We start from the raw sequence: 26,432 nt of genomic DNA on the forward strand, positions 1-26,432 counted from the left end.
CATTTCTTGAACCAGTTAATCAACTAGGGCCACTCGATGTTGAAGTACAAAATTCGTTGGTACAATCGGAGTGTGTCCATAAGCTGCTTCGCATGGAGTCATGCTGATGACACTATAGAAAGAGTTATTATAAGCAAACTCAAGGAGTGGTAGATACTCTTTTTAAGCTGCTAGGCGTGACTGAATATAATGTCGAAGCATTTCTTCCAGAACTTGGTTGACTCTTTCAGTCTGGCCATCTGATTCTGGGTGGTAGGCTGAACTGAACAGTAGAGTTGTACCCAAAGATTCGAATAGTGAAATCCAAAAGTGACTGGTAAACTTAGGATCTCTCTCGGATACGATATTCTTGGGCAACCCATGGTGTCGGAAGATGTGTTGTATGAAGAGTTTGGCGATGTCTGGAGCCTATGCACTTCTTTTGCAAGCAACAAAGTGCCATTTTGGACAATCAATCAAAGATTATCATAATCTGAGTGTTACCTCTGGAGAATCGTGGTAGTGTTGTAATGAAATCCATGGAAATACTTTCCCACCTTTCAGTTGGAACTGGAAGAAGCTGAAGAAGTCCTACTGAAAGTCGTCAGCTTGCTTTCATTTGTTGACAAGATAAGCAAGATGTAACCATTTTGATGGCGTCGCTTTTCATCCGAGGCCAGTAGTATGTTGCACTGAGTAACCTATAAGTCTTGTTGATGCCTGGATGGGCAACATAAGGAACTACATGATGCTCTTTTAACAAAAGACATCGAACATCCTTGTCATGTGGTACACAGACGCGATCTTGATAATACAGAAGGTCGTCCATATAAGAATAGGATGAGAAAATCTTATGTTCGGAAGTCGAAGTTTGATCTTTTGAAAAAACTTGTCCTGCTGTGCCGAAGTCTTTATCATTGAAATACTTCCCTTTGAATAAATTCGGAACATCCACAGATAATGTAGAGATTACCATAGCTGATGCTAGAGTTAACCTGCTGAGAGCATCTGCAACTACATTGCGTAGTCCTCGAATGTACTCAATGGTCATGTGAAAGTTGGCCAGAAACTCAACCCAGCATGCTTGTCGAGCGTTCATGACTGGCTGAGTAAAGATATACTTTAGAGAGTGATGGTCTGTCTTGACCACCAAGTCGGCTCCCATGAGATAATGTTTCCAAGAGCGATAAGCATGTACAACGGCAAGAAACTCCTTATCATAAACCGGTATCGGGTTTGGATATCGGAATGTTTATGGCTGTCAAAAGCAATAACTCTGCCTTCTTGCATCAAGACTACTCCTGTAGCGATGTCGGAAGCGTCAGTCATGACCTCAAATGGAAGGTTTGGGTCAGCAATAGCCATAACTAGTGTGGTAGTGAGTACTTGCTTGAGTTGTTGGAAACTATACTCTGTTTCAGGATGCCACTGAAAAACTACTGTACTTTTCAATAATTCGGACATAGGAGCTGTGATTTTAGAAAACTGATAGTCCTTTGTATGGTAATCCGAGAAAAGAGCGGACATCATGAACATTCTTAGGAGTAGGCCAGTTTCGGATTACCTCGACCTTCCTGGGATCCACAGAGATGCCTTGAGCTGAAATAACATGTCCCAAATATTCGAGTTGGGTCTTGAAGAACTCACTCTTCTCAACATTGATGTAGAGAGAATTTGCGCGGAGAACTTCAAAAACTTGGAGAAGATGTTGTTTATGCTCATGTAGGAATCTGCTGAAAACGAGGATGTCATCAAGGTAAACGATGTCGAACTTATCGAGGAAAGGCCTAAAGATGTCGTTCATGAGTGTCATGAATGTGGCCAGGGCATTGTTTAACCCAAAAGGCATGACCAAACATTCATAGTGTCCATACTTTGTTCGAAAAGCTGTCTTGTACTCATCGCCTTCTCGTATGCGAATTTGATGATAACCTGAACGAAGATCAATCTTTGAGAATTGTGTTTCGTGTAGAAGTTGATCAAAGAGGCCATCGATGTGAGGCAATGGATACTTGTTTTTTATAGTGAGCTTGTTGAGGGCTCGGTAGTCGATGCAGAGGCGCATTGACTTATTCTTTTTTTCCACAAGTAGTACAGGAGATCCGAAAGGGCTGCGACTGGGCCGAATGAGACCTTTGTCGAGTAGTTCGGTCACCTATCTTTGGATTTCTTCATTTTGAGTGTAAGAAATCCAGGAATAAGTTCGATTGGGTGATCCACTGGTCGTCGAGGTGGTAATTGCTTTGGCAATTCCTGTGCAAAAATATCCAAGTAGGGCTGGAAAAAAGGTTGGTTGAGGTATTCAGGAGGATCCTTTGTTGATGTCTCCTCTACTGCCATTACCAACAAAAGTGAAGTCCTTACTTGACGTTTACGAACCCACTTCTTTACTTGTAGGGCAGAGGCAACTGGGGTTGAAGGAGAGTCCCTAGAACCAGTTAGCTCAATAAGCTTTCCCTGGTGGACAAACTGGATATTGAAGTTCAACTTGTCCGTATAATGTTGGATGCGAAAAGACAAGTTTTTTATCCTGGTGTTGCACAAGAAGGTAGGTCCGTTTGCGAGTTCAATCTGATAGTCCATGGGACTAGGACTGGTGGTCAACCGAAGTTTGTCGACCATAGAACTAGCTAGGAAGTTATGAGAGCAGCTACTATCGATGAGGATAGTGACCGTTGTTCCACGAATCGATCTTTGGACACAAAGTACTTGAGTGGCCAGGAAAGGTTCGGGGTTGCTGGCAAGGCTCATGTGGATGGTATTTGCCATTCGAACAGCTTTGCCTTTCTTGTCTTGTGCTGGGGTAGCATCTTCTGTTTGGGAAGTACTAGGTTTCATATTGGAATTTTGCTTTGGTCGCTTGGGACAATCAAACCATCTATGGTCGCCTGTACAGATGGTACAAAGTCCTTTTGTGCTGGAGTTGTTCTTCTTGTCAGTGGCCGCACCTTTATGTTGGGGATGACGGTGATGACTTTGTGAAGAAGAAGAGGCGCGATCCTTGGAAGAGTGCTTCTATTGGGATCCAGCATACGATTTCTCAAACTTGTGGGGATCTTGAGACCGTCGTTGACCTTGATTACCCGAGTTTTTTCTAAACTTGGGGTTATCTTGAGAGCGAGCACCTTTGGCCATAGTAGAGTTCTGTGTTCTATTAGCACTCTGCTTCCCTGTGTTTTGGAAATCTGTAATATGCTCTGCGTAAGCAATAGCGCCAGCTGTGGTGGTGATATTTGCTTTGAGGACATCAATGCGTAACGAGGGGTTTAGGCCTGAGATGAAAGCATGAAGGCAATCATCATCAGTTAAACCATCAATCTCCAGTACCAATGTGGTGAACTGAGAGATGTAGGAAGACAAGGAGCCTGTTTGCTTCAACTATTTGAGTTTTGAACGTGCTTGGAAGTCCGCATTGGCAGGTATGACCTACTTACAGAGCATGTGTTCAAAAAGTTCCCAAGTTAACACACTTTTGCCGTCCTTTAAGCGTCGTTGCCACCATAGGAAAGATGTATCCTTGAGGAGAGAGGCTGCCAAGGCAATCCTTTTGCCTTCAATGAGGTCAATAGTATCAAAGTACATGTGTAGTTTTGCGAGCCATTGGTCAACTGTTCGGCAATTTCGTTGACCAGTGTAGGCTTCCGGAAGTTTAATGTCAAGTCTTTTAGTTTTGGAAGCTTGGAGTAAGCAGTAGAGGGCACGGAGTTCAATGTTTTCTACCTCAAGTGGAAACGAGTCCACATAGTCCTCTGGTGGCATCACGTCATCCTCTATATGTGTGTGGTACAGCGAGAATCTTGGAGTTGTTGGACTTTCTTGACCAAGTCGGAGATGCTGTCTTGAAGCTAAGAAATTTGAAGTTGAAGTAGTACTTCGCCTTGTAAGTTGACTTCAGGGTTCTTTTTTGGACTTGAGTCACTGATCTCCGGAGAGGTTGCACGCGAGCGTTGCGACATATCTGAGGTCCCTATGAGAAGAGCACGAACCTGCGCTCTAGTTTGTACCATTCCTGAAAGAAAAACCGGGTTGCTCCCTGAGGTTGCTCATGTTGGAGGGGGCAAGCGAGGCAGGATGGAACCACCCGTGGAAATCTGGTAAAAGAGGTCATGTCTGAGGTAACACTAGTGAGGCCGAAGTGGGTGTTACTGCTCGTGAGAGTACAGGGGTAGGTTGCAGAGTCCACGGATCTGAGAAGGGATAAGGAGCTGCTGTTGGGAGTGGAGGATATCTAGGAGAAGGAGTGTCTTCAGAGTGTAAATACTGTCTTGGGGAAGGTAAAACCTGTGTAGGAGGATATATGGGACCTGAAAGAGGTGGAGAGTACCCTAGAGATGCTGAAGCTGAGGGGTAAAAGTCTCTCCAACGATGGACAGCAAACTCATGAGGAATATCGGGTTCTGGGTATTTACGTGTCTCGTGGAACACAACCTGGACTGTGCTAAGGAAGTAATGTAATTGAGGTGCCTCACGCAGAAGGTATAGGATGTGGTCCAAGTCACTGGAAGGGCACGTGACACAGAAGACCCACTATGCAAAAGCTCCGAATGGGCTGGTTGTGCAATCTGAACACGATATTGTGTGGTAGATGATGCCTGAGGTGTCCTTGAAGGGACTGGGGAATTACCAGGGGTTTCCATGCTTTAAGGAGGAGGCTTTCATTTGCTATAATTTGATAATGAGCATCCAATAACAATATGAAAGAGAATCCTTAGAAATAGAATGGAAAGAATCCACCTGGCATAGATTAGATCTGCCAATTAGTTGCGTAGAAAAGGTCTGCAGATCACTGTCCGAAGGTCCATGTTGCTGTCCTTGCAAGTCCACGTGGATGTGTGAACAAGAAACAGGTACCTAACGAGACTTTCGAGCCAGATGGACGTTGGCAGAGGCGTTTGGCAAATTGCATGAGATCTGGCGCACTCCTCCTGCGTTGAAATCCGTGGCCTGATTAAAGTGGCCTGCGTTGAAACCTATGGGGTAATAGAAGCAGGACCAGGCCTGGCTAGACGGAAATAGAGGGCAGAAAAGAGCCACCGTTGACAGGCTAAAAGTGGTGTGATGAGCAGCAGGGGCCAGGCTAGTATGATTCGAGATCAAAAGGGCAGCAAGGGCTGCTGGTCACAGATAATCATGGCGATGAACCAACAAGAACTGGCTGCTGCAGAACGATCTAGTGTATGCCAGATGGAAGCCTGAACGAAAGTGCAGCCTGCTTGAAAAGGAGAAGGCGGAAATCATGTACGGCTGTTTTGGAGCGGAATAGGCTGACGTGAAATCGCGATTGAATTTCGCCCTTTTTCCTTGCTGGTTGGTAGTTGCCAAAAAATTAAAACGTGGGTTTAAACCCTTGGGTAATCTAGGGTTTGGCCTTGGGTGTAGGGCCGGTTGCCCTTTTTAGGTCCTCTAGGTACCCTTTTGTAAGTTGGTGCTTGGTGCCAAAGGGTGTGCCTATTCTAAGGGGTGTGACCCTTGGATAGGTGTATCTTTTTATGAAGGGGTGTGACCCTGTTTTAAAAAGGGGTGTCCCCAGACGAAAAGATGCCCTTTTTTCCACGATGGGGTGTGTCCCTTGGGTGAGGAGTCAAAACTCTTCATCAAAAGATACGTCCGATGGTGAAAAAGGTGCGTCCCTAGGTTTTGGGACAGCCCAAACACATCAAAAGACACGATTTTTGTCGTGTCCATTCACATCAACTCGTGATGTGGGGGAGATGGAGAGGCCATTGATGACTTTAGGTGGAGTTGGCGCTAAAAATTTTTACACTCATTCTCTCCATCTCTTCCATGCACAATGTGCGCGGATATCCTTCTAGCGGAAAGAGATGTATCAGATAGGCGCTAGAAGGTGGGAGGCATTTCCTACAGGCAAGAGCGAGATTTGCTCTGATACCACTGTAAGAAATCCTAGATTTACTATATTTAGAAATGTGCTTAGGAATAGAAAGGAGACTAAAATAGCAGAGAACAAGGAATATTTGTATTGCTTGAGTGTTTGTAGTGTGTCATCCATACAGTTGGGCCTCTCTTATATAGAGAGTAAAGAGTCACACACGAAAAGGTGTGTACTCCAAAGTGTATGTGCATGAAGAGGTGTGTACCCCTTGTGAAGGGTGTGACCCTTGATGAGAGGGTACATTACAATGGGAGTGTCTCTTCAATAGAATAATAGAATGTCTCTTGTGAAGGGTTGTGCCTCATAGGAAGTGTCCCGTCGAAAGGGCATACCCTTCCACAAGTGTCCATTCATCAAACCATCCGTAAGTCTAAGATATAGAGAAAGGAATACTTCACAGATCGTGACAGTTGGCTGTAACATCTCCCCCATCATGAGAATGTGGAGCTGATGCATCTGACACAGCCATACTTGAATTCCTTTCCTTCTCTTTGGCTATGCGCTTCTTGCATTCTCCAATATAATGACCTGGCTTCTTGCAATAATGACAGATGCCCTTCTTTTTCTGCTTATCTATATCACTCTTTACCTTATAAGAGGACTGTCCTGAATCAGCTTTATGCTGATTTGTGGGCTGATTGGCATGTGGCTTTTGCTGCCCTTTACCCTTGGGCTTGAACTTGGAGAGCATGGCATGCTCGCCAGCCCGGGTTGCCATATTTGTGTGTGTCTGCTCCTCCTGCAACAGAAGTCCTACCAACTCGTGAAAAGAGAGAGGATTGCTGCCCCCCTCAATGACAAATTCAGCGAGGTGTGGAAACCGAGATAGGACTCAGGAAGAGAGTTCAGAGTGGTGGTGATCATCTCTGAATCCAGAATGACTTCATCAATATTCAGCCACTGTTCCCTCAAATCCTGAAGCTTTGTGAGGTGAGAATTAATGGAATCTCCCTCATCCATATGTGTATGGGAAAGCTCTCGCTTCAGAAAGGAAACTCTAGCATCATTTCTTGCTGCAAACATACTCTCTAGTATCTCCCAAGCTGCCATAGATGTCTTGCATGACCGAATGTGAGGTATAATAAACCTCTTGACAGAAAGAGAAATTACTGAAAGAGCTTGTGCATCTCTAGAGTCCCATCTTTTCTGCTCTGCTGTGGGAGCTCCTAGAGCGGCTGCTCCAACTACTTGAGCTGCATTTGCACCTCTACCCCTGCCTCCAGCTATAGGAGTGATAGATGTAGCCACTATATCTGGGCTTGCTTCATCTCCATTGACATAATCCCAAAGATGTCTGCCAACCAAGATATTGCGAACGATGACACTCCACAAGGAGTAGTTGGTGCCATCCAACTTATCCTCCTGTGTGAGAACTCCGAACACCTCATTGGGGTTGTTCTGATCCATTTTCACTAGATAATCCCAAAAAACACAGCAAACTGGCCAAGTAAACTCCCTTCCTGGGATGTAAAATGCACAAGTAAAATCTGCAAAGAAAATCTGCCCACAGTGACAAATACTGTCACAGCCTATCAAAGGCTCAAAATGCACTTCAATGCTCTGTTGAATGCCCAAAAATCTGCAAATAGAATCTGCAAAAAGTGGCAAAAGTCTGCAAATTGACTCGTACTAAGTCCAGAACTGCTTGCAAACTTCCAAAGTGCTCTTTTTCCTACAAAATTGCTACCCAAATGCAAAAGCCCCAATTTCTTGGGGGAAATTGCATACAAAAGAGGACAAATGATCTGAAAGCCCCAAATGTTGCACAAATTGCACTACTCTGCTTGCAAAAGCCCCAAATTTCACTGCCAAATTGCAATTATGCAATTGCAAAAAGTCCCAAAATTCTCCAAAACTTGCAGATCTACTGCAATGTCTGCTATAGCTTCAAATGTGCTACCAAAAGCGAAGCCAAACAATGGCTGATGCACAACTTAGCCTGCAAATGACGGACACCGAACACCTTCAGCCTGCAAAAAATCCTGCAAGTACAGAACTGTACGGAATCGTACAAACATTCTGTACAGACTGTACGGACAAAACTGACGCAAAGGAACGGAACTGTACGGCGTGCTGTATGCAACTTTGCAGACGAATTCTAACGTGCGGTACGGAAATGTACGGACGGCCGTACGAAACCATACGGACAAAATCTGACGCTCCGTACAGACTGTACGAACGAACTAGCGAAGAAAAATTCCCGGCGTGGATTACATACGAGAGCATATGCTTGTACAGAATCCGTACAGTTGTACGGACTGTATGGACGACAAGTAGCGATGAGGTTGTACGGACGAGAGGGAGCTGGAGGCAAGAGGCTGGGAGCAGGAAGCAAGTCCGGAAAGGAAGTGCTCTGATACCAAATGTGAGAAAATAGAATGGACGCAAGAGTGAGAAAAGAGAGAGTGAGCTGAACGTAGTTCACTCCCGAATGTCAACTGAACTGAAGTGCATGAAGTGTGTGTACAAGAAAGAGATAAGGGGTTTTGTCTAAGTGACAAAACCCTATCTAATCACTAACCGTAGTTAGAGATTAGACCGTGGTTAGGGGGAAAAACCTCTAAGAGGGAAAAGTGCCCCTAACTCACTTATTACATTACATTGGCCATTGGCTAGAATATATTAATAATTCTAACAACAGGAAGCTACGATGTTGTTCTGCCCACCATGCACTACCTTGTCATTTAAAATCCACAAGTGGATTCAGCTGTAATTCTCAGAACACATTTTTCAAACTCCAAAATCACCTTTCATATTGCCCTAATCAGTAATAAGATTATCAAGCACAACAATACAAAGGCATTTCTTTGTGACTTTCTTAATAATTGTGAAAGTGTGTTGCATTCGATTGAAGAGAAAAAAGAGAAGGTTCAGATTTTTTTATTATATTTATTCTATGAATCTTTCTAGTGGTTTACCTCCAAATAAGGCTATAGATTATAGTATAAAACCCAGGCTCAACTGACCGCACTGCACCAACGTGCAATTCTATGAGATCACCCAGAGGTTCACATGGATGAGGATCTTACTCCTCTGTGGATAGAGGAGAGACGAGTCCTCCTATAGTAGTGGGATGCTGCCGTTGGGAGGGGAACTGGCAATGGTACAAAAAGAATAACTCTTTGCTAGTCCTCGACAATCGGCAAGTGCCCATTGACACGCCCACTTGGCAAGGTGGGTTCTCTGAGACTCACAGGACCGAGATTCTCACCTATACCATTTAGAACTGTAATGGAACCTTTTGGTCAAAGCCAGGGAACTTCTCAGGAGTCGTAGACAGGACAAGACATTGTCTTCTATACAAAAACTCATCAAAGTCCGCAGCACCCACTACACCAATCTGTGGTGACACTGTTATGGATAAAATTGTCTAAGGAAAAAGGCATTAATATGTGTGTGTGTTTGTATATGTGGCAATAGTATAATAAAATATGGTGTGCATAGGGCCCAGGGTTGAGGTGGCAGGGCATGACCATGTGCCACCCTTCCACGTAAGAGGACCCATAAGGTGTGTTGTACAAAATCCATGATAGTAATATTATAAAATGTAAGGTGGCATGGCTTCTCCATGTGCCACCCCTCCACCTAGGCTGCATTTAGTGAGATATGGCTCAAAGTCCATGGGAGAAGTAATATAAAATAGGTGGAGATGGATATTATATTGAGTTATTCCCTCCATATGGGATAGGCCCATGTGGGGGAGGTATAGAAGGTCCAAGAGAGCAAGTTAAATAATGGGGAAAGTAGGATGAGGTGGCAAGATTCCTTATGCCAACTTTCCACTTGTCCTCCTAGAGGTTTGAACATATTATAAAATTGGGAAGAGACCAAGGAAGTATCATAGACTTGAGATATAGGACTTGATTTATGTGAAAATTTGAGGCAAAGGGTTGTCGCACACAATTGAGAGTGCGTAACCGCCTAGCCCACATGGGAGACTTTTCCACACACACCATGCATGTGGAAGGATGCATTAATTGGGAGAGACCCCCTCTTTTGGCTATAAAAGGAGGGGGCTATTCCTTGATGAGACACGCTCATTCTTGTAAAGCCACCTAGCTAGTACTTTGATATTTTCCTCTCATCCTTTCTTTCAAATAAAGTATGGTCCTCTTCCCTTGATGTCTCCATCTTTACATTCCTCCTCCTATCATGTACATGCTTCTCCTTCCCGCTCTCCCTTTCCCCTTGTGTCATAGTCTCCCTCTTCATTCCCTCCCCTTCTAATTCCTTTTCCCCTCCCATGAAACGTTTCGCCCTCACGATCTCCTTTCCTTTATGGCCCTCGAGCGTTGCCATGCTTAGCTTCTAGCCTCTGGTCTTGATTTCTTTTCCGGCTAATAGCAATGGTGTGGCTGCTGGGATCGAAATCTCCACGGCTAGTGGCGAATCTTCTGCTCGTACCGGTCGCATCTGCAAAACTGTACCATCTGTGCTCCTTCTAAGCTACTGCGCACGCATTCGATTCGCGCGTCTACTGTGTTCACCCGCACGACAGTTTTCTGGGCTGCTGCGTCTTCTAGTCGCAGATAGTTTTTTGAGTTTCTGCAAAACTGTAACAGCAGATCTCGCGGCCCCCTCTCTCTTCTCTCCTTCTCCTTCTCCTTCTCCTTCTCTTCTCCTCCTCCTCTCCTCTCCTCTCCTCTCCTCTCTTTTTATTAAAGAGTAGGATTTGAACCCAAGACCTCCCCCTTCACAAAAGGGAGACTTATCATTGGGCCAACAAGTTGGAAGTGGTGAAAATGTAATGATTTTTGTTTATATATTGAAATCTCGGGAACTGTAACTCTCTAACTGTGGGGAGTTTGCTCTTGCTGTGAAAAGTAAAAGTACTTCATTTCATGTGCTCTATTCACATCTCCTACTAGATTTCCGATTCAGAACTTCTCCAAGCTCACTTCACGGACGCACGCCACACGAGGAGGATGGATATTTATGTCACTTCTCGACACGTTTAAGGATTTAGTGCCTGGTCCTCCGCATCTTACGGCTACCAATGCACGAGATCTCTTCCTTGATCTTCATGTCGACCTTCAACGGCTGATTCTCTAGTGCATTGTTCGAGGAGATGACGAGTGGAATGATACACCGTGGATGATTTATGGTGAAGAACTACTGATACGCTGGGAAAACTTTGATTTTACTTCTACTCATGGTGCGGTGATCGAACTACTTGCTGCTTCAGAGGTAATTAAAACGGTGTCCTTCATCGAAGGGTGGGATGCTCCCCAAGCTTGGGGGGAGATTTGACGCATCTACTTGTTAATTCCTGTGGATAAGCTCGTCTTGAATGGTTTATTCTCAATCTCACTACAAAGGTTTCTAGGCCTCGGCTATGGTTGGTAATGTTTCGACCAAGGAATCCATTTGTACCTAATCAACCTTTTGTGCCTCATTTCGAGCTTCAAGTTGTAATTCTTTTTTGTCTAAAGATAAACTATCAACAAAGGATTGCAAGTTTATTTGGTGCTGAACGTTTCGCTCAAGTGTTGAATTCTCCCCACCCTCTCCTCCTACCTATCTTGGACTACCGAGAAACTTGGGATGTCCGAATTTTGGTCTTGGTGTGATGACATCTTGGATCCTTCAATTTGATGGAGCTTACAAACCTTCGACCAAGGCTACTGGCGTGGGTGTGAAGCTCACTTCACCGGGTGGTGAGGAGTATTGTTACAGCATGTCTGTACCTGCAAGTACTTGCAATCAAGCTGAGTACTTAGTGCTCATTTTTGGGCTACAAAAGGCACAAGAACATCATGCCAAGCAACTTGAAGTGCAAGGAGATTCTCAACTAGTGTGTGAACAAGTTAGTGGAAGGTGGAAGGTGCGGAGCAAAGGCTTGGTTGCACGACATCAACAAGCATTGGAACTTTGCAACCAATTTGAAGAGGTAAAAATTCAGCATATTCCTCGAGCTCGAAATCTAGTTGCTGATTTCTTGGCACGTGAAGCTTGTACTTCAATCACGCATGACGCGAGTGGAAGCACCACCCCAACAAAGCCGCAAGCCACGAAGGAGGGTGATCATTTGTAAGGAACGCAAAGGTTGTGGTCATCATGAAACTAAGTGTTAGGCATACTTCATACCAGTTCACCGACTTCGGAAGATCATCAGAAAGATCCTCAAGGACATTGCTCAAAAGAAGGATGCCAGACCGCACACCCCTTGAAGAAATAGCATGGTGACTACAAGAACTGGAAGAAGCTGAAGGTGATGTGCAGGCTCTCCAACTGTTGACATTTGTCATGGCATTCTTGTTTGCCTTGATGAACAACCTTATGCAGCATCATGTCTCTAACCCTCGCTTGTAGAGATGGATGTGATATCATGAGGGTTGGTCCTTTTAAGATTGTCTATGTGCTATTCTATGCTGAAGATTCTTCCCATGTAGTATTTCACAATACACCAGTGACACCCTACCCTGCCTATGTGTGCTTTGTGGAGGTATCTTCACCCGATTTTCAGTTCAAGCTTCCTCTTTCTATTGTTTGTCCATAGATAAGCCTCTCTTTTCCATCTTCCAAGCATGGCTGACATTCCCGTGTTTTATGGACGGGTGGAAGAAAATCCAAATGAGTATCTTGTGGCCTTCAAGCGCCGTTGTGTTTCTCTCAACTTTCTTACTGAAGACAAATGGCTGTTGGTTCTTCCCACATTTCTAGAGGGTTTGGCTCAAGTGTGGTATGAGAAGCAGGCCGAAGACGTTCGCCAAAGCTGGCCAAGGTTGACAGCAGCGATGATTGAGTATTTCGGCAAAGAAGAAGAGTTGGAGAATGTGTACTTGCAGGTGGCAAACTTGAAGCAGTCAGAAGGTGAGACGGCGCGTCGATATGTGGATCGAGCAGCCGTGCTCCTGGACCGTTTAATTGCCACACAGGAGGACAATGCCGGATTTCAAGCTGGAATGACTCAGCGTGTGCTAGGCTACCTTGTAGCAGGAGCAAGTGATGAATTCCGCCTCAAGCTTAAATGGGAGAATCCAGAAACTATGGTGCTAGCACATGAGATTGCTCAAAAGTTTGATAAAGTTCAGTCTGACCCCACTTCAAAGAAGACGATTGTCCCTCCGCAACCCCCTCAATTCCTGCAACAACCACCTGGGGGGTCTAACTCAGGGGCATACCCCCACCCCTCATCAGGGATGTATCCACCGCCTCCACCTCAAATGTATGGTCCTCCCTTAGAGGCTTACCCTCAACAAGGTGTATATTCTCACCCTCCGCCTCGAAGATTTCCCCAGCCTCGCCCATGAGCCCCTCTCCTTTCTACTCCCTCAGCCCCTCCAGCTAAAGAGGCCCCCTCTGCAACAGAACCTGGAGTCAATGACCTAGCCAAGGCCTTGAATGATCTTCGGCTTGAGATGGTGGGCATCAGAAATCAAGCCAACCGCCCTCCAAGAGACCGTGCTAATGTTGTATGCTATGAGTGCCACCAGAAGGGTCATTATCGCACGGAATGCCCCAATATTCCAAGGGTGAATCTTCTAAGTGAGTCTGGCACTAAGGATTCTGATGTAGAGATCCTTGACCTCGGGAAAAGAAGTCGTACCATCTCGGACCCCTCTCCAAACTGTGGACCAGGCCCCCCCAGGAAGAAGGTGTCCTTCTCAGAGCCCTCTGATGCTGAGATGGCAAACCCACCAACAGAGAAGACTAAAAGATCCCACAGGAGTAAGTGGTCACCCTCGGATTTTTCCATCGGCTCGGGCCAAGAAGACTATTCGGTCGTTCAGGACCTTGCTCATCGTTCTTTGAGCATCACGCTCCCTCAACTAATAGCATTAAGCCCTAAGGTGAGACGTGAGCTGCAGCAAGGGCTCTCAACAAGGAGGAACAAGAAAAAGGGAAAGGTAAGAGAGGTATCCTCTATCTCTGAAGAAATTGATCGTTGATCGGCACCCACATACAGTCGATGTCATCATAGATAATTGCCGTGTCAAAAATGTGTGTGTTAATAAGGGAGTTGCATGTAATATCATGGTGCCCCGAATCATAAAGAAATTGAATTTGAAATGTACAAGGCGTTCCTCCACTCGAATCAAGATAGCAGATGATCGACGACTCGCCACCCTGGGAGTCATTGAGGATTTTCCCATCACTGTCAATGGGTTGACCACCACTGTCAATTTCTATGTAGTGGACATTGAACATACAGGCAGGAGTTACCCAGCGATACTCGGGAGACCATGGTTGAGAAAGAGTGATGCAGTCAGCAATTGGAAGACACGACACATGTCTTTTGGTGCTTCTAAGGAGAAGATCGCGGTGCAACCCAGTGCCATGGAACCGGAAGAAGAAGAGGAGCAAGACAGTGATACTCTCTCATCCTTGGTGTCTGAATCAATGGAAGAATCAGACGCGGGGGAGAAATTCTTAGAGGAGGAAGTTTACATGATGGAGGTGTCTCCAACCCCGCCACTTGCAGAAAAGGTAACAGCTAGTCCTCAACAACTTGAATCTATGCTTTCCCCAGACCTCACTCCAAGTCAGAAAGATGAGTTCCTAGAAATGTTCAAAGATTTCCCTGACCTCTTTGCAACTAGCTACCACCACCTTCGCCATGTGACTGCCTAGAGCACAAGATAGAGCTGAAGCCTGATGCGAAGCCTGTGGCTCAGAAGTATCGAAGATTAGGGCCCCTGCAGACGGATGCTTTGCGCTCAGAGTTGCAGAAGCTTGTAGAGGCTGGGTTTATTGTTCCGGTTCACAATACTGAATGGGTTTCACCAGTGGTAGTCACCCCAAAGAAAAACAACAAGTGGCGGGTCTGCATCGACTATAAGAAACTCAATGCAGCCACCAAGAGGCATCATCATCCTCTGCCCTTTCAAGACCTCATTCTTGAGAAGGTAAGTGGTCATGAGATGTATACTTTCTGTGATGGTTACTCTGGGTTTTATCAAATCAGAATTGCCAAAGAAGATGTGCTTAAAACCACATTTGCCACACCCTGGGGGACATTTGCATTCAAAGTAATGCCATTTGGCCTCACCAATGCTCCTGCTACCTTTCAAAGATTTATGCAGATGGTTTTTGCTCCTTATTTGGGGGATTTCTTGGAGGTGTTTTTAGATGATTTATGTATATTCTCGTCACGTAAGGAGCATGTCATGAAGGTTAGGTTGGCCTTCCAAAGGGTCAATGATGCAAACGGCAGTCTCAACCCTGAGAATGCACCATTGGAGCCACTCAAGGGAGGTTATTGGGACATATTGTCTCATTCGAGGGCGTCAAGCCTGACCCCGAGAAGGTAGAAGCTATCCTCAAGCTCTCCCCACCAACAACCAAACGTGAGGTACGCTCATTTGTCAATCTAGCAGCATACTATCGCCGCTTCATTGATCAATATGCTGCTTTGACACGACCCATGACTATGCTATTAAAAGATGGGGTTGATTTCTCTTGGGATGAGAATTGTGATCATGGGTTTGCACAAATCAAGAATGCTCTGGCTTCAAAACCCATTCTACGCAATCCAGATTGGTCAAAGACTTTCTATATCAATCCTGGGTTTGGTAAGCACACTCTCGCAGGTATTCTTCTTCAGCAAGGGGAGGATCAGTTTATGTATCCCGTTCGATTTGCTTCTCGACAATTGCTCGACACTGAGCGACGCTATTCAGAGACTGACAAGCATGCCTTGTCTTTAGTGTTTTGCATTGAGAAATTTAAGCATTATGTGGCTGGAAAGTCCTTCATTATACTCACTAGCACTGGTCTTGCAAAGCAGGTTCTTCAATCATCAAATCCCATGGGCCGGTTGGCCAAATGGTTGGCAGTTCTACAAGAATATGATTTTTCTTTCAAAATTGTAAAAGGGGGTTGTTCCAACTTGAAGTTGCTTTGATTGACTTAGAGGAGTGCCTTGATGTAACCCTTGTAGCAGCCATAGAAGTTGGGAATCCATGGTATGGTGGTATCTATAAGTTTCTGACTGCTTTCTCCTTTCCTTCAGAAAGTACTAGCTATGAGAGAAAGAAGATCCGCAGAGATAGTAGGCGCTACACCCTCCTTGATGGGGTGTTGTACCGTCAAGGCATGGATGGGGTACTAAGACGAGCCATTGATGCAGATAAAGTGCCTAAGGTATTGAAGCATTGTCATGATGGATTTTGTGGAGGCCACTATGCCAGTGACTATACAGCTAAGAAGATTTTGCATGCTGGATACTATTGGCCGACCTTGTTCAAGGATGTCACTTTGTATTGCAAAACCTGTGAACCATGCCAATTCTTTGGTAGGAAGGATTTGCGTCCTGGGCAACATCACCCAGTGATGTCCATCCATCCGTTTCAGAAGTGGGGAATAAATTTTGTCAGGCCCTTGCCCATGACTGCCCGCAAAAAGAAGTATCTTTTGGTAGCCACTCAGTATGTCACTAAGTGGGCTGAAGCTATCGCCCTCCCCGCTGCAAATGGTAAGGCAGTTTCAAATTTCATATTTGAACGTATCTGCACAAGGTTTGGGACACCCATGAAGATTGTCTCTGACCATGGGAATCCATTCTTAAATGAAGCAGTGGAGTTACTCATGGATCGCATGGGTATTGATCATCACACTTCTAGCATCTATTGTCCGGCATCCATGGGTCAAGCAGAGCGGACCAATGGCCTCCTTTGTAAAACCCTAGGAAAAATGGCCACAGGGAACAGGAGCCAATGGGATCAGAAGGTCACTAAACCCGTGTGGGCTTACAACATCACTCATAAAACATCTACAGGTCACACTCCTTTTGAGTTGGTGTATGGTACTGAGGCCGTTTTACCACTAGAGATAGAGATTCCAGCTTTGAGATTGGCACAAGAACAAAGGATGACAGAAGATGAACATGTAGAGGCCACATTGGTACAGCTTGAGAAGTTAGATGAAACCCGACGCCTTGCACTACACCAAACAGAGGTCCAAAAGAATCGACAAAAGGCCCGCTCGGATGCTAAGATTCGCAAGGGATGACACTTTGCTGAGGGGGATGTTGTGCTATGCTTTGATAACAGATTGGACCACCAAATGGATAAGAAGTTTCTGTCACTGTGGACTGGTCCATACGAAGTCATCAAGGAACGTAGCAATGGGTCTGTACAAGTTCAGGAGCTGCATGAACCATATGGCAAGAAGGTGATCAACAAGCGTTACCTCAAGCCTTTCTTTGTGCGTGATGGACCCAGGCATGGAAATGCTGTGCATTCCCTGCCTGGGGGGGGAACTGTTATGAATAAAATTGTCTAAGGAAAAAGGCATTAATATGTGTGTGTGTTTGTATATGTGGCAATAGTATAATAAAATATGGTGTGCATAAGGCCCAGTGTTGAGGTGGCAGGGCATGACCATGTGCCACCCTTCCACGTAAGAGGACCCATAAGGTGTGTTGTACATAATCCATGATAATAATATTATAAAATGTAAGGTGGCATGGCTCCTCCATATGCCACCCCTCCACCTAGGCTGCATTTAGTGAGATATGGCTCAAAGTCCATGGGAGAAGTAATATAAAATAGGTGGAGATGGATATTATATTGAGTTATTCCCTCCATATGGGATAGGCCCATGTGGGGGAGGTATAGAAGGTCCAAGAGAGCAAGTTAAATAATGGGGAAAGTAGGATGAAGTGACAAGATTCCTTGTGCCAACCCTCCACTTGTCCTCCTAGAGGTTTGAACATATTATAAAATTGGGAAGAGACCAAGGGAGTATCATAGACTTGAGATATGGGACTTGATTTATGTGAAAAATTGAGACAAAGGGTTGTCGCACACAATTGAGAGTGCGTAACCGCCTAGCCCACATGGGAGACTTTTCCACACACACCATGCATATGGGAGGATGCATTAATTGGGAGAGACCCCCTCTTTTGGCTATAAAAAGAGGGGGCTATTCCTTGATGAGACACGCTCATTCTTGTAAAGCCACCTAGCTAGTACTTTGATATTTTCCTCTCATCCTTTCTTTCAAATAAAGTATGGTCCTCTTCCCTTGATGTCTCCATCTTTACATTCCTCCTCCTATCATGTACATACTTCTCCTCCCCCCTCTCCCTTTCCCCTTGTGTCATAGTCTCCCTCTTCATTCCCTCCCCTTCTAATTCCTTTTCCCCTCCCATGAAACGTTTCGCCCTCACGATCTCCTTTCCTCTATGGCCCTCGAGCGTCGCCATGCTTAGCCTCTAGCCTCTGGTCTTGATTTCTTTTCCGGCTAATAACACATGGGAGTCAACGTATCGGGATGAGACCAGAGAGGCAAGAGGAGTGCGAGGGTCAAGCAAGGTTGTAGTTCTATACGAGTCATTTCTCACTTGGATGATCATTGTGAAGCGGCACGACCAACATGCTAGATTCCTTTGGATTTGGATATCGAACCCATCATTGCGGGATAACGAAGTCTACCACTTTCCCCGGAGACCTCACACTTTGTGAGAGAGCTCGACAGGAGTGGGAGGCATCTCCATATGCTGTCTTATGCCCACATATCATGGACTTCTCAAGTCGCGAGAAAGTTGTCCTTCTTGGAGACTTGGACGCCAAGGCTGCTAACCGCTAGGTATATAAGGTTGTGAGATAGTAGAGCAAGGTTGGTGGGGGTAGGAATTAGGATGTTTTGATACATGCAGTAGGCCTCTGTTCAAGGCTGAATACCTACGCTTGGGGCTGCACATGGCAGCATTTTTGTGCAGGAAGGACTATTCAAGGTGCCCTGGCATCTGCCCTACAGACCTCAGTTATTGGCCAGTCCAGTTGTTAGCCGGTACAATCCATCTAGTCCGGTCAAACAGGTTGACCATATTGGCCTGGTCAGATGCAATGTACCTGGTCCAGATCTGGTTTGTAGATCTGGTTGGCTGTCTAGCCTGGTTAAACCTGGTCGGCCAGGTTTAGGGCTGGAATGCCTTATATAAAGGAGACCATAGTTTTTTCCATACGTTACCATGGAAATATGATTGGAGTATGGATCAGCCCCTGGGGCTGAATCATACGTGACCCTAATTTTACCCAAAAGCAAAAAGGAAAATATACATTGTACATTGACAGAGAGCTACAAAACTTTCAACTTCAAACTTCAAGTTTCAAATTTGTATTAATTTTAAAGTGAAGAAATTGATTTTAAAATATTTTCATAAAGGTCTGGGAACCCTGTTTTCCCTCCCAAAAAAAAACAAGTATGATTGGCCGTACCATACGCGTCTGGAATAACTGTTTCATACACGTATGGTTCAGCCGAACATACGAGTACGGAACCAACTATGAACGAGAACCCTGCCTCAGTCCTTGCATCCAAATGAAGCCCTCTTCACCGAGGCACACAGGAGCATACACTAAGCAGCAGCAGGCTCCATCTCCCTCAATTTTGGCACAGCATCCTCGGCTGTATTTTGCCCAGCACCTGCGGTAGTTTGTGCTCTACCTAGAGCCACACTTTCCACTTTCATTTCCACAACTGGCTACTATTTTCTACTGAAGTCAGAGGTCGTTTCCTCACTCAGTAAGAAGCAATCAACAATCGATCTTTCATGCACAAAGGTAGAGTACAAAGCAGCCTACTTGGCATCATGCCAGTCCCCATGGCTCAAGTGGATCCTTGAACACATGGGGGTTCTACAGGAAGCAGTAGAGAACCACTGCGACCATCAAAGTTGCATTGCGATTGCAAAGAACCTGGTGTTTCATATACAGACGAAACACATCAAGGTTCCACTTCATCAGAGAGCTAATAATTGACAAATTGAACAACCTTACCCGTTTGCCGGACAAAATAAAATGTAGCAGACCTACTCACTGAGGCTCTTTCTCGTGACCAGATGGAGCATCTCATTCGACACATGGGGGTGGCCCCAATTTCTCAGTCGTGAGCGGGGGTGATAGAGATCAGAAAGCCCATCTGTGAGCGCCCACATGAGAGAACGCGGCGCTGTATATCAGAGTTGATGGCATAGGAAATAGGGTGTTCTAACAAGTGCAGTAGGCCACTGTTCAATACCTACACCTGGGGTTCCACAGCGCAGCATTTTTGGGCGAGAAAAAGGGGCTGCTCAAGATGCCCTTCCATCTGCATCTGCAAGCCTGAACTAGGGTTGGCAGACCTCAGTTATTGGCCAGTCCAGTCAGCCACCTGGTCGTCTCTTTCAGGTCATCTAGTCAGGTCGAACAGGTTGACCAGCTTGGCCTGGTCAGATGCAATGTACCTGGTCCAGATCTTGTTGGCTGTTTAGCCTAGTTGGCTGAACCTGGTCGGCCAGATTTAGGGCTGGAATGCTGGTACATAAAGGAGGCCCCTGCCTCAGTCCTTAAGCTCTCTTGACTGAAGCACACAAGAAGATACACTGAGCAGCAGCAGCCTCTATCTCCCTCAGTTTTGATACAGCATCCTTGGCTGTATTTCGCCCAGCACCTGTTGCCAGAGTTTGAGATCTATCTGGAGCCACACTTTCCCACTTCCATGGACAAATATACTCAGTTCGTTTGAGGTTCTACTTGTTGTCCTATCTTATGCACATCAACGCTCTATGCCGTTTTATTTACAGCGTACTGTTGGGTGTGTTTTAGAAAGAGTTCACATTCATGTTCCGCTGCGTACAGCTCCTACAGTGAGCACTTAACCTCTGACACTCTTGCCTTTTGTTTGCACTTAATACAAAGAGTCTATTGCTCCTTAGATGAGAGAAAAAATTCTCACAAAGCTAGTTCAAATGAAAGGGACCCTGAGGGCACCCAAACAATGGGAGACATCTGGAAAGAGTAGATCTCATAAAAGATTGACGACTGTCAGCATTCTTTAATATCCAAATACAACACACTGTGATTTCAATATTTGAAGAAATCACAAACTCTTCTTTCCGCAACATTTCAAGAAGAACACACATCAAAATACTTTGTTGCAACTGCACAACAATCATACCTCTAATGATTCTCTGCAAAAATCTGCTTTCTGCTTTTTTGGATGTACATATCCAAGAAAAAGGCACTCATACGGTTTATGATGAGCCAAGTCAAGTTCACTGATCATTGCTCCATTTGATTTAATCTGCGAAAATGATGACCTATGATATCAAATCAATTGAGCATGACAATCATCATTCTAAACACAAGCATAATAACTGTTATCATCTAAACACAATCACACTCTAAACACAAAATAATAGCAACATAGCTTCTGATTTAAAATGGTATGGCCAGTGGAATTTGCTCTTTTTGGCTTTTCTAGGAGGAAAAGGAGGAAAGGACACGTTAGAGAGAGACAGAGACAGAGACAGACAGACAGAGGTCTGTTAATGTTTACAAAGACCAAAAAGGACTATGAGACCAAAGAGTTGCAATATATCATGATCAAAACACCCATGTAGGAGAACTAGAGGTGTCTAGCTAAAAAGCTGAAAATATAACTCAGATAGATGCTGCAACCATCCGAACCTCGGAGATCTCAGGAAGATTGGACCTGTTCAATCTGCCGTAAGTGATCTCAGCTGTGCATGACCTTGTTTGGGATCCCATGTTAGAAAACAGAGCTGGAGGTTGCTTGCCACACTCCCAAAGCACAAGAATGTAAAGATATGTAGCCCAGGAATCCAACAATGCTAAAATCAAAACTTGCTCCTTTCCATTAGGCATACGAGTATATATAGAGATAGAAACAGACACAGATCTTGAACAGTAACAGTAGAGTGGAACAGCAAAACCTGTAATGTAGATTGCTCCAAAGATGGACAAAACCTGATACAAAAGCGTGCTCAGTATGCCACCATCTAGAAGCTATGTGGACCCTTGGCACCTACTCAGTCTCTTGGTTTGTTGTTTCCTAGGGGGGTAACATGCATTTACATGCTTATAGTGATTCAGATTGGGCTGGAGATTTCGACAATAGGCAATCAACCAGCAATATACCTAGATGAATCCAGGAACACTCCCAAACTCATCCTCTAAAAACACAACATAGTGCAGTTTCAATCTCACGATAGTCACTCATAAGATTGAAAACCATAAACTCCATCACGCACAGCAGGGACTAGCCACTATGACATCCCCACTGACGTCATCAGCGCCCAACACTGGGTGTAGACCATAGTATAAAAGTATGCTCTCACACATACAAATCCACACACCCACACATACTTGAGCATCCATTTATACAAAGTCTTCGTACTGAGTTTCTGTCGGCACTCCGGAGATGAAGGGCAAACTCAGCCATGACGAAGGCTAGCACTAAAGGAGAAGGCTAATCAAAAAGTAGTCCAAATCTCTTCATTCAAGCTACAACTGCTTGTGAAGTCTAAATGATTTCATTTTAGTCTCTCCCAAACGAGAATCTAAATCTAAATCTAGCTGATAGGGCAACGCACCATTTAAGATAGAAAGAATTATCGCAATACCAGCAATAATTGTTTCTACCTTGAACTTTCATGCATTTTTTGGCTAAGTAAGAAACAATCAAGAGTTGCAACCTCATCTTGTGAAGCTAATACAGGCAGCTCTCACAACCATAGTGGAATGTGTTTGGTTGTTGCGTTTGTTGGCAGATATACATGCATCATTGGAGGAGCCTACTCCAATTCTCACTGGCAGTCAGAGTGCCATTACCATGGCACAGAATCTTGTGTTTCGTGCACACACGAAACACATAGAGATGCATTATCAGTATGAGTGCCATGCAGGGGAGATCAGCTTGGTCTTCCATCAAAATGTGGTAGATCTTTTCACCAAAGCATTACCATCAAAATGTGGTAGATCTTTTCACCAAAGCATTACCTTGTCCAAAGTTTGAGGATCAAATATTTCACTTATATCTATTTTGGTGATTGATATTATTCCTTGTACTCAATGTCACGTGGAAAGTTATTACATCCCTAACAGGATTAACTGGGGATTAACCAGGATCTAAGCAGTCTAACCCGATAGCAGATGAGGTTTAGATCCCATGGATAGAGCTCCTCCAAGAAAGAAAAGGCTGGTCCTAGAAAATCAAGCTATTCTGGAAAAGCTAGGCTTTAAGAAAAAATAGGAACCTTTATGGAAATTGAGCTACTTTAGGTGTGGCAACGTTAAAGAGAGCTTGAGCTAGGCCAATATAAGCCAAGTTTCCCCCTTAGATGTTGACTACGGATGAGGCTCTAACATAAGCATTGTACTGCAAAACAATTCACTGAGAGCACCATCAATTTTTAGTTTTCCCACCGTGGTACACTCTAGCTACTCAATTCATGGATGAGGCATTTTGGAATTTGCCAAATTGTCTAATGTGAAGACAATTTGTTGGATGGTTTCTCCATTGTTCTCTGGTAATTCACTCGATTCCCCATAGCACCTTCTCTTATCCAACTCTGAGACTTCCTCTTGGCATGCTTCCATCCTTGTATACCCCCATCAACACGCCATTAGCCTTTGCAACATGCTCTCCATGCATTCAAGCATTGGAAGAGTCAAGCTCTCCCCATCTTACTTCTCCACTGGTTTGAATGTGTACACGACAAGCCCTTTCCCTCTCTACTTGCGATAGATCTGAGACCTCTTTCGAAAAACAGTGGAAGAAGTGTGTGTGGATTACAGTAGATTTCATTGGTATGTAAAGCGAAAGAGTACACTTTTGGCACAGTCCTTCCTGCAAAGTAACCCTTACCAAAAGCCTGAAATCTTTCCAAAGCCCTATGAATGGATCAGTGTGTTAGTCATTTGCAAGCCCCATCCTCGTTGGCAGACCTCTCCATGAGATAGCAATCACCATGCTTTCATGAAATGTTATATGATACGTGAGACACCAGGTGCTACCTAGCCAGACATGTTGTTTCTTCCTCTAACTTAGCATTTACATCTCCAAACTATTCCCTGACTTTGCTTGAAAAGAAGCAGATTGTGTCAATGATAGCTCATTTGGCTTCCCTTTAAGCTAAGGCTGGCCACTGCTCCATGACATCTCTTTCTACAGTATTTTACATTGGTTCTTCATCTTCATCATCTCACCATTAGTCATAGCATAGTTACCAAGGAAGGGGAATGTTCCGGGAACACTGGATGCCAGAATAGAAATGTTTCCGGAATATTGCCATGTTCCTAGATCCCCTTATTGCTTTGAAAATGTCCATTTTCAGTAGTATTAAAATGTCACAGCTGAATGACGTCACACCTGAACTGTACAATACTTTCCTACCTCCATCCCAACACCATGTCCTAAACACTTTGAAAGCCATAACAGAGCATACACGGCAACAAAATGTTTCTAGACCGATCATTATCATCTGTAGGACAGGAAGATTCCATATTCTAAATAAGCTTCTCACAGCATGTAACCCTTGCACTCCATAGGAAAATGTTTTTCACAGTAAGTAAAACTATATAACAGCTGCTCTGAGCTCGCTTACCTTTAACCAGTACCAAGTCACTGCATTATCAATGCCCCATGAAGGAAAAAGCTCATCCTCAACAAAGTAACGAAGTTTTTCTCGATTTGTTACCCATAGCCCTACAAGTGCTCCATCAGGATGAACAAACTTTTGCAATGGGAGAGAGAGTAGAGCCCTGTTGGGAAGTGTGGGGTATCTGCACGAAACACATTGTTTCAAAGAAAGGGCAAACTTAGGACTAGCTTAAAACCTCTATGAGAAGCAGAAAGAGCACTTTTGATATCAAAATTAGAGCAATAAGAAACCCACAAGGCTCGTCGATGCACACTCTTATTCTCCCATGGGGGATCGATTAACAGAAGATTGTACCCATCACGTTCATCACCTACAGAAGTATCCAACGTGGGAAAGACAAAGAGCTTGTAAGAGCCGACTCATAAAACTATAAATGAGCTAAATAATTGATTTTTAACTTCATTGCCATTCTTTACCTCAAACTCTTAACAATTAAGATCAAACGAAATATGAATTTACAGATTCAATACAAAGACACTCCAGTTTTACAACAGAGAAACAATTGACTCACTAAAAACAGTTGTTCTCCTAATATAGCTAGGAGCCAGCTTGTTAAACGCACGCGTGTTGATTTTGATGTAGCCATGTTTCGATGTGTCTATGTGCAGAAAATATCAGCATATTTGACTAAATTTGAAAATTTTGAGCTCAAGAAATTAAGCATGCACATCAACAAATATCTATTACGACTGTCTTCTAGTATGCACATATGTTTCTGTTTTCATTATGTTTCTCTGTTTTCAATTAAGGTGGGGAAGGAGGATACACACACACACACACACACACACACACACACACATACAGAGAGAGAGCATACTTGGGATCAGCTGTCCAATGCGTGTAAAATCAGACTGTTGGATCCAGAAGCATATTGAATTAGTCAATATTCAGCAACTATAATCAACACAGTGAGAAAAACCCTAAAAACCTCTCTCTCACTCTCTCTCTCTCTCTCTCTCTCTCTCTCTCTCTCAATACTGTTTTGCATGCTAGTTTGCACCACCACAATCACCCATACATATAAAAAATATCAACATATGTCAAGAAGACCCCCTCATGCATATAGTTCTCCTAAGTGAATACAATTATCCTTGCAGGAGATTTTAATGCACGGACAGGATCTATGCAAAGCATCATAACAACGGAGGAAGAGATCCCATATGGATGGATGAACTGGAAGAGGACGGCGAAGAAAGAAGGGGTTGGAACAGGTCATCAAAGGATGTGGGGGAAATCACTCACATGGGAAGGCAACTCCTCACATTGTGTGGTTGTTTTGGGCTGCAAATATGCAATGGCACATCGAATTTTCAAAACATGGGAGGATTCACATGCAAGACAGCTCAAGGGTCAAGTGTGGTTGATTATGTGATCACACAATCAAATGCGAAACACATGATCAACTATATCAAGATTTTAATGCACGAACAGGATCTATGCAAAGCATCGTAACAACGGAGGGAAGAGATCCCATATGGATGGATGAACTGGACGAGGACAGCAAAGAAATAAGGGGTTGGAAAAGGACATCAAAGGATGTGGGGGGAATCACTCACATGGGAAGGCAACTCCTCACATTGTGTGGTAGTTTTGGGCTGCAAATATGCAATGGCACATCGAATTTCAAAACATGGGAGGATTCACATGCAAGACAACTCAAGGGTCAAGTGTGGTTTATTATGTGATCACACAATCAAATGCGAAACACATGATTGACTATATCAAGATTGAGGAGGAATCTCTTGAGTCTGATCATAGGGCAATCTCTATAGGCATAAAGGGGACAAGTAATGTTGTGAAAAGACATAAAGTTATAGCACATCCCAGGTTAAGTGATTAAAATCTCCAAGAGAATACAATTATCCTTGCAGGAGATTTTAATGCACGGATAGGATCAATGCAAGTCATCCTAACAACGGAGGGAAGAGATCCCATATGGATGGATGAAGTGGAAGAGCATATGAAAGAAAGAAGGGGTTGGAAAAGGACATCAAAGGATGCGAGGGAAATCACTCACATGGGAAGGCCACTCCTTACAGCGTGTGGTTGTTTTGGGCTGCAAATATGCAATGGCACAAGGAATTTTCAAAACACAGGAGAATACACATGCAGGACAACTCAAGGGTCAAGTGTGGTTGATTTTGTGATCACAAAGTCAAATGTGAA

At 44.3% G+C, this 26,432-nt stretch overlaps 1 protein-coding gene across 2 annotated transcripts in view; it reads right to left on the reverse strand.

Annotated features, from left to right (window-relative positions):
* Positions 1-26,432, reverse strand: part of LOC147890108 (Methyltransferase MT-A70 family protein) — a 67,587-nt gene that overhangs the window by 6,311 nt on the left and 34,844 nt on the right. For both annotated transcript variants that reach the window (XM_087390994.1, XM_087390993.1), the window contains exons 4-7: positions 25,084-25,117; positions 24,501-24,576; positions 24,210-24,387; positions 20,759-20,884 (exon numbers count right to left, since the gene is read on the reverse strand). In XM_087390994.1, the coding sequence (XP_087247120.1) occupies positions 20,759-20,884; positions 24,210-24,387; positions 24,501-24,576; positions 25,084-25,117 (414 nt within the window). The remainder of the gene's footprint in view (positions 1-20,758; positions 20,885-24,209; positions 24,388-24,500; positions 24,577-25,083; positions 25,118-26,432) is intronic.

Source organism: Dipteris shenzhenensis, chromosome 19 (assembly GCF_047967505.1).
Source record: "Dipteris shenzhenensis isolate YYH24624 ecotype China chromosome 19, Dip_SZ_1.0, whole genome shotgun sequence".
NCBI classification, from domain to species: Eukaryota; Viridiplantae; Streptophyta; class Polypodiopsida; order Gleicheniales; family Dipteridaceae; genus Dipteris; species Dipteris shenzhenensis.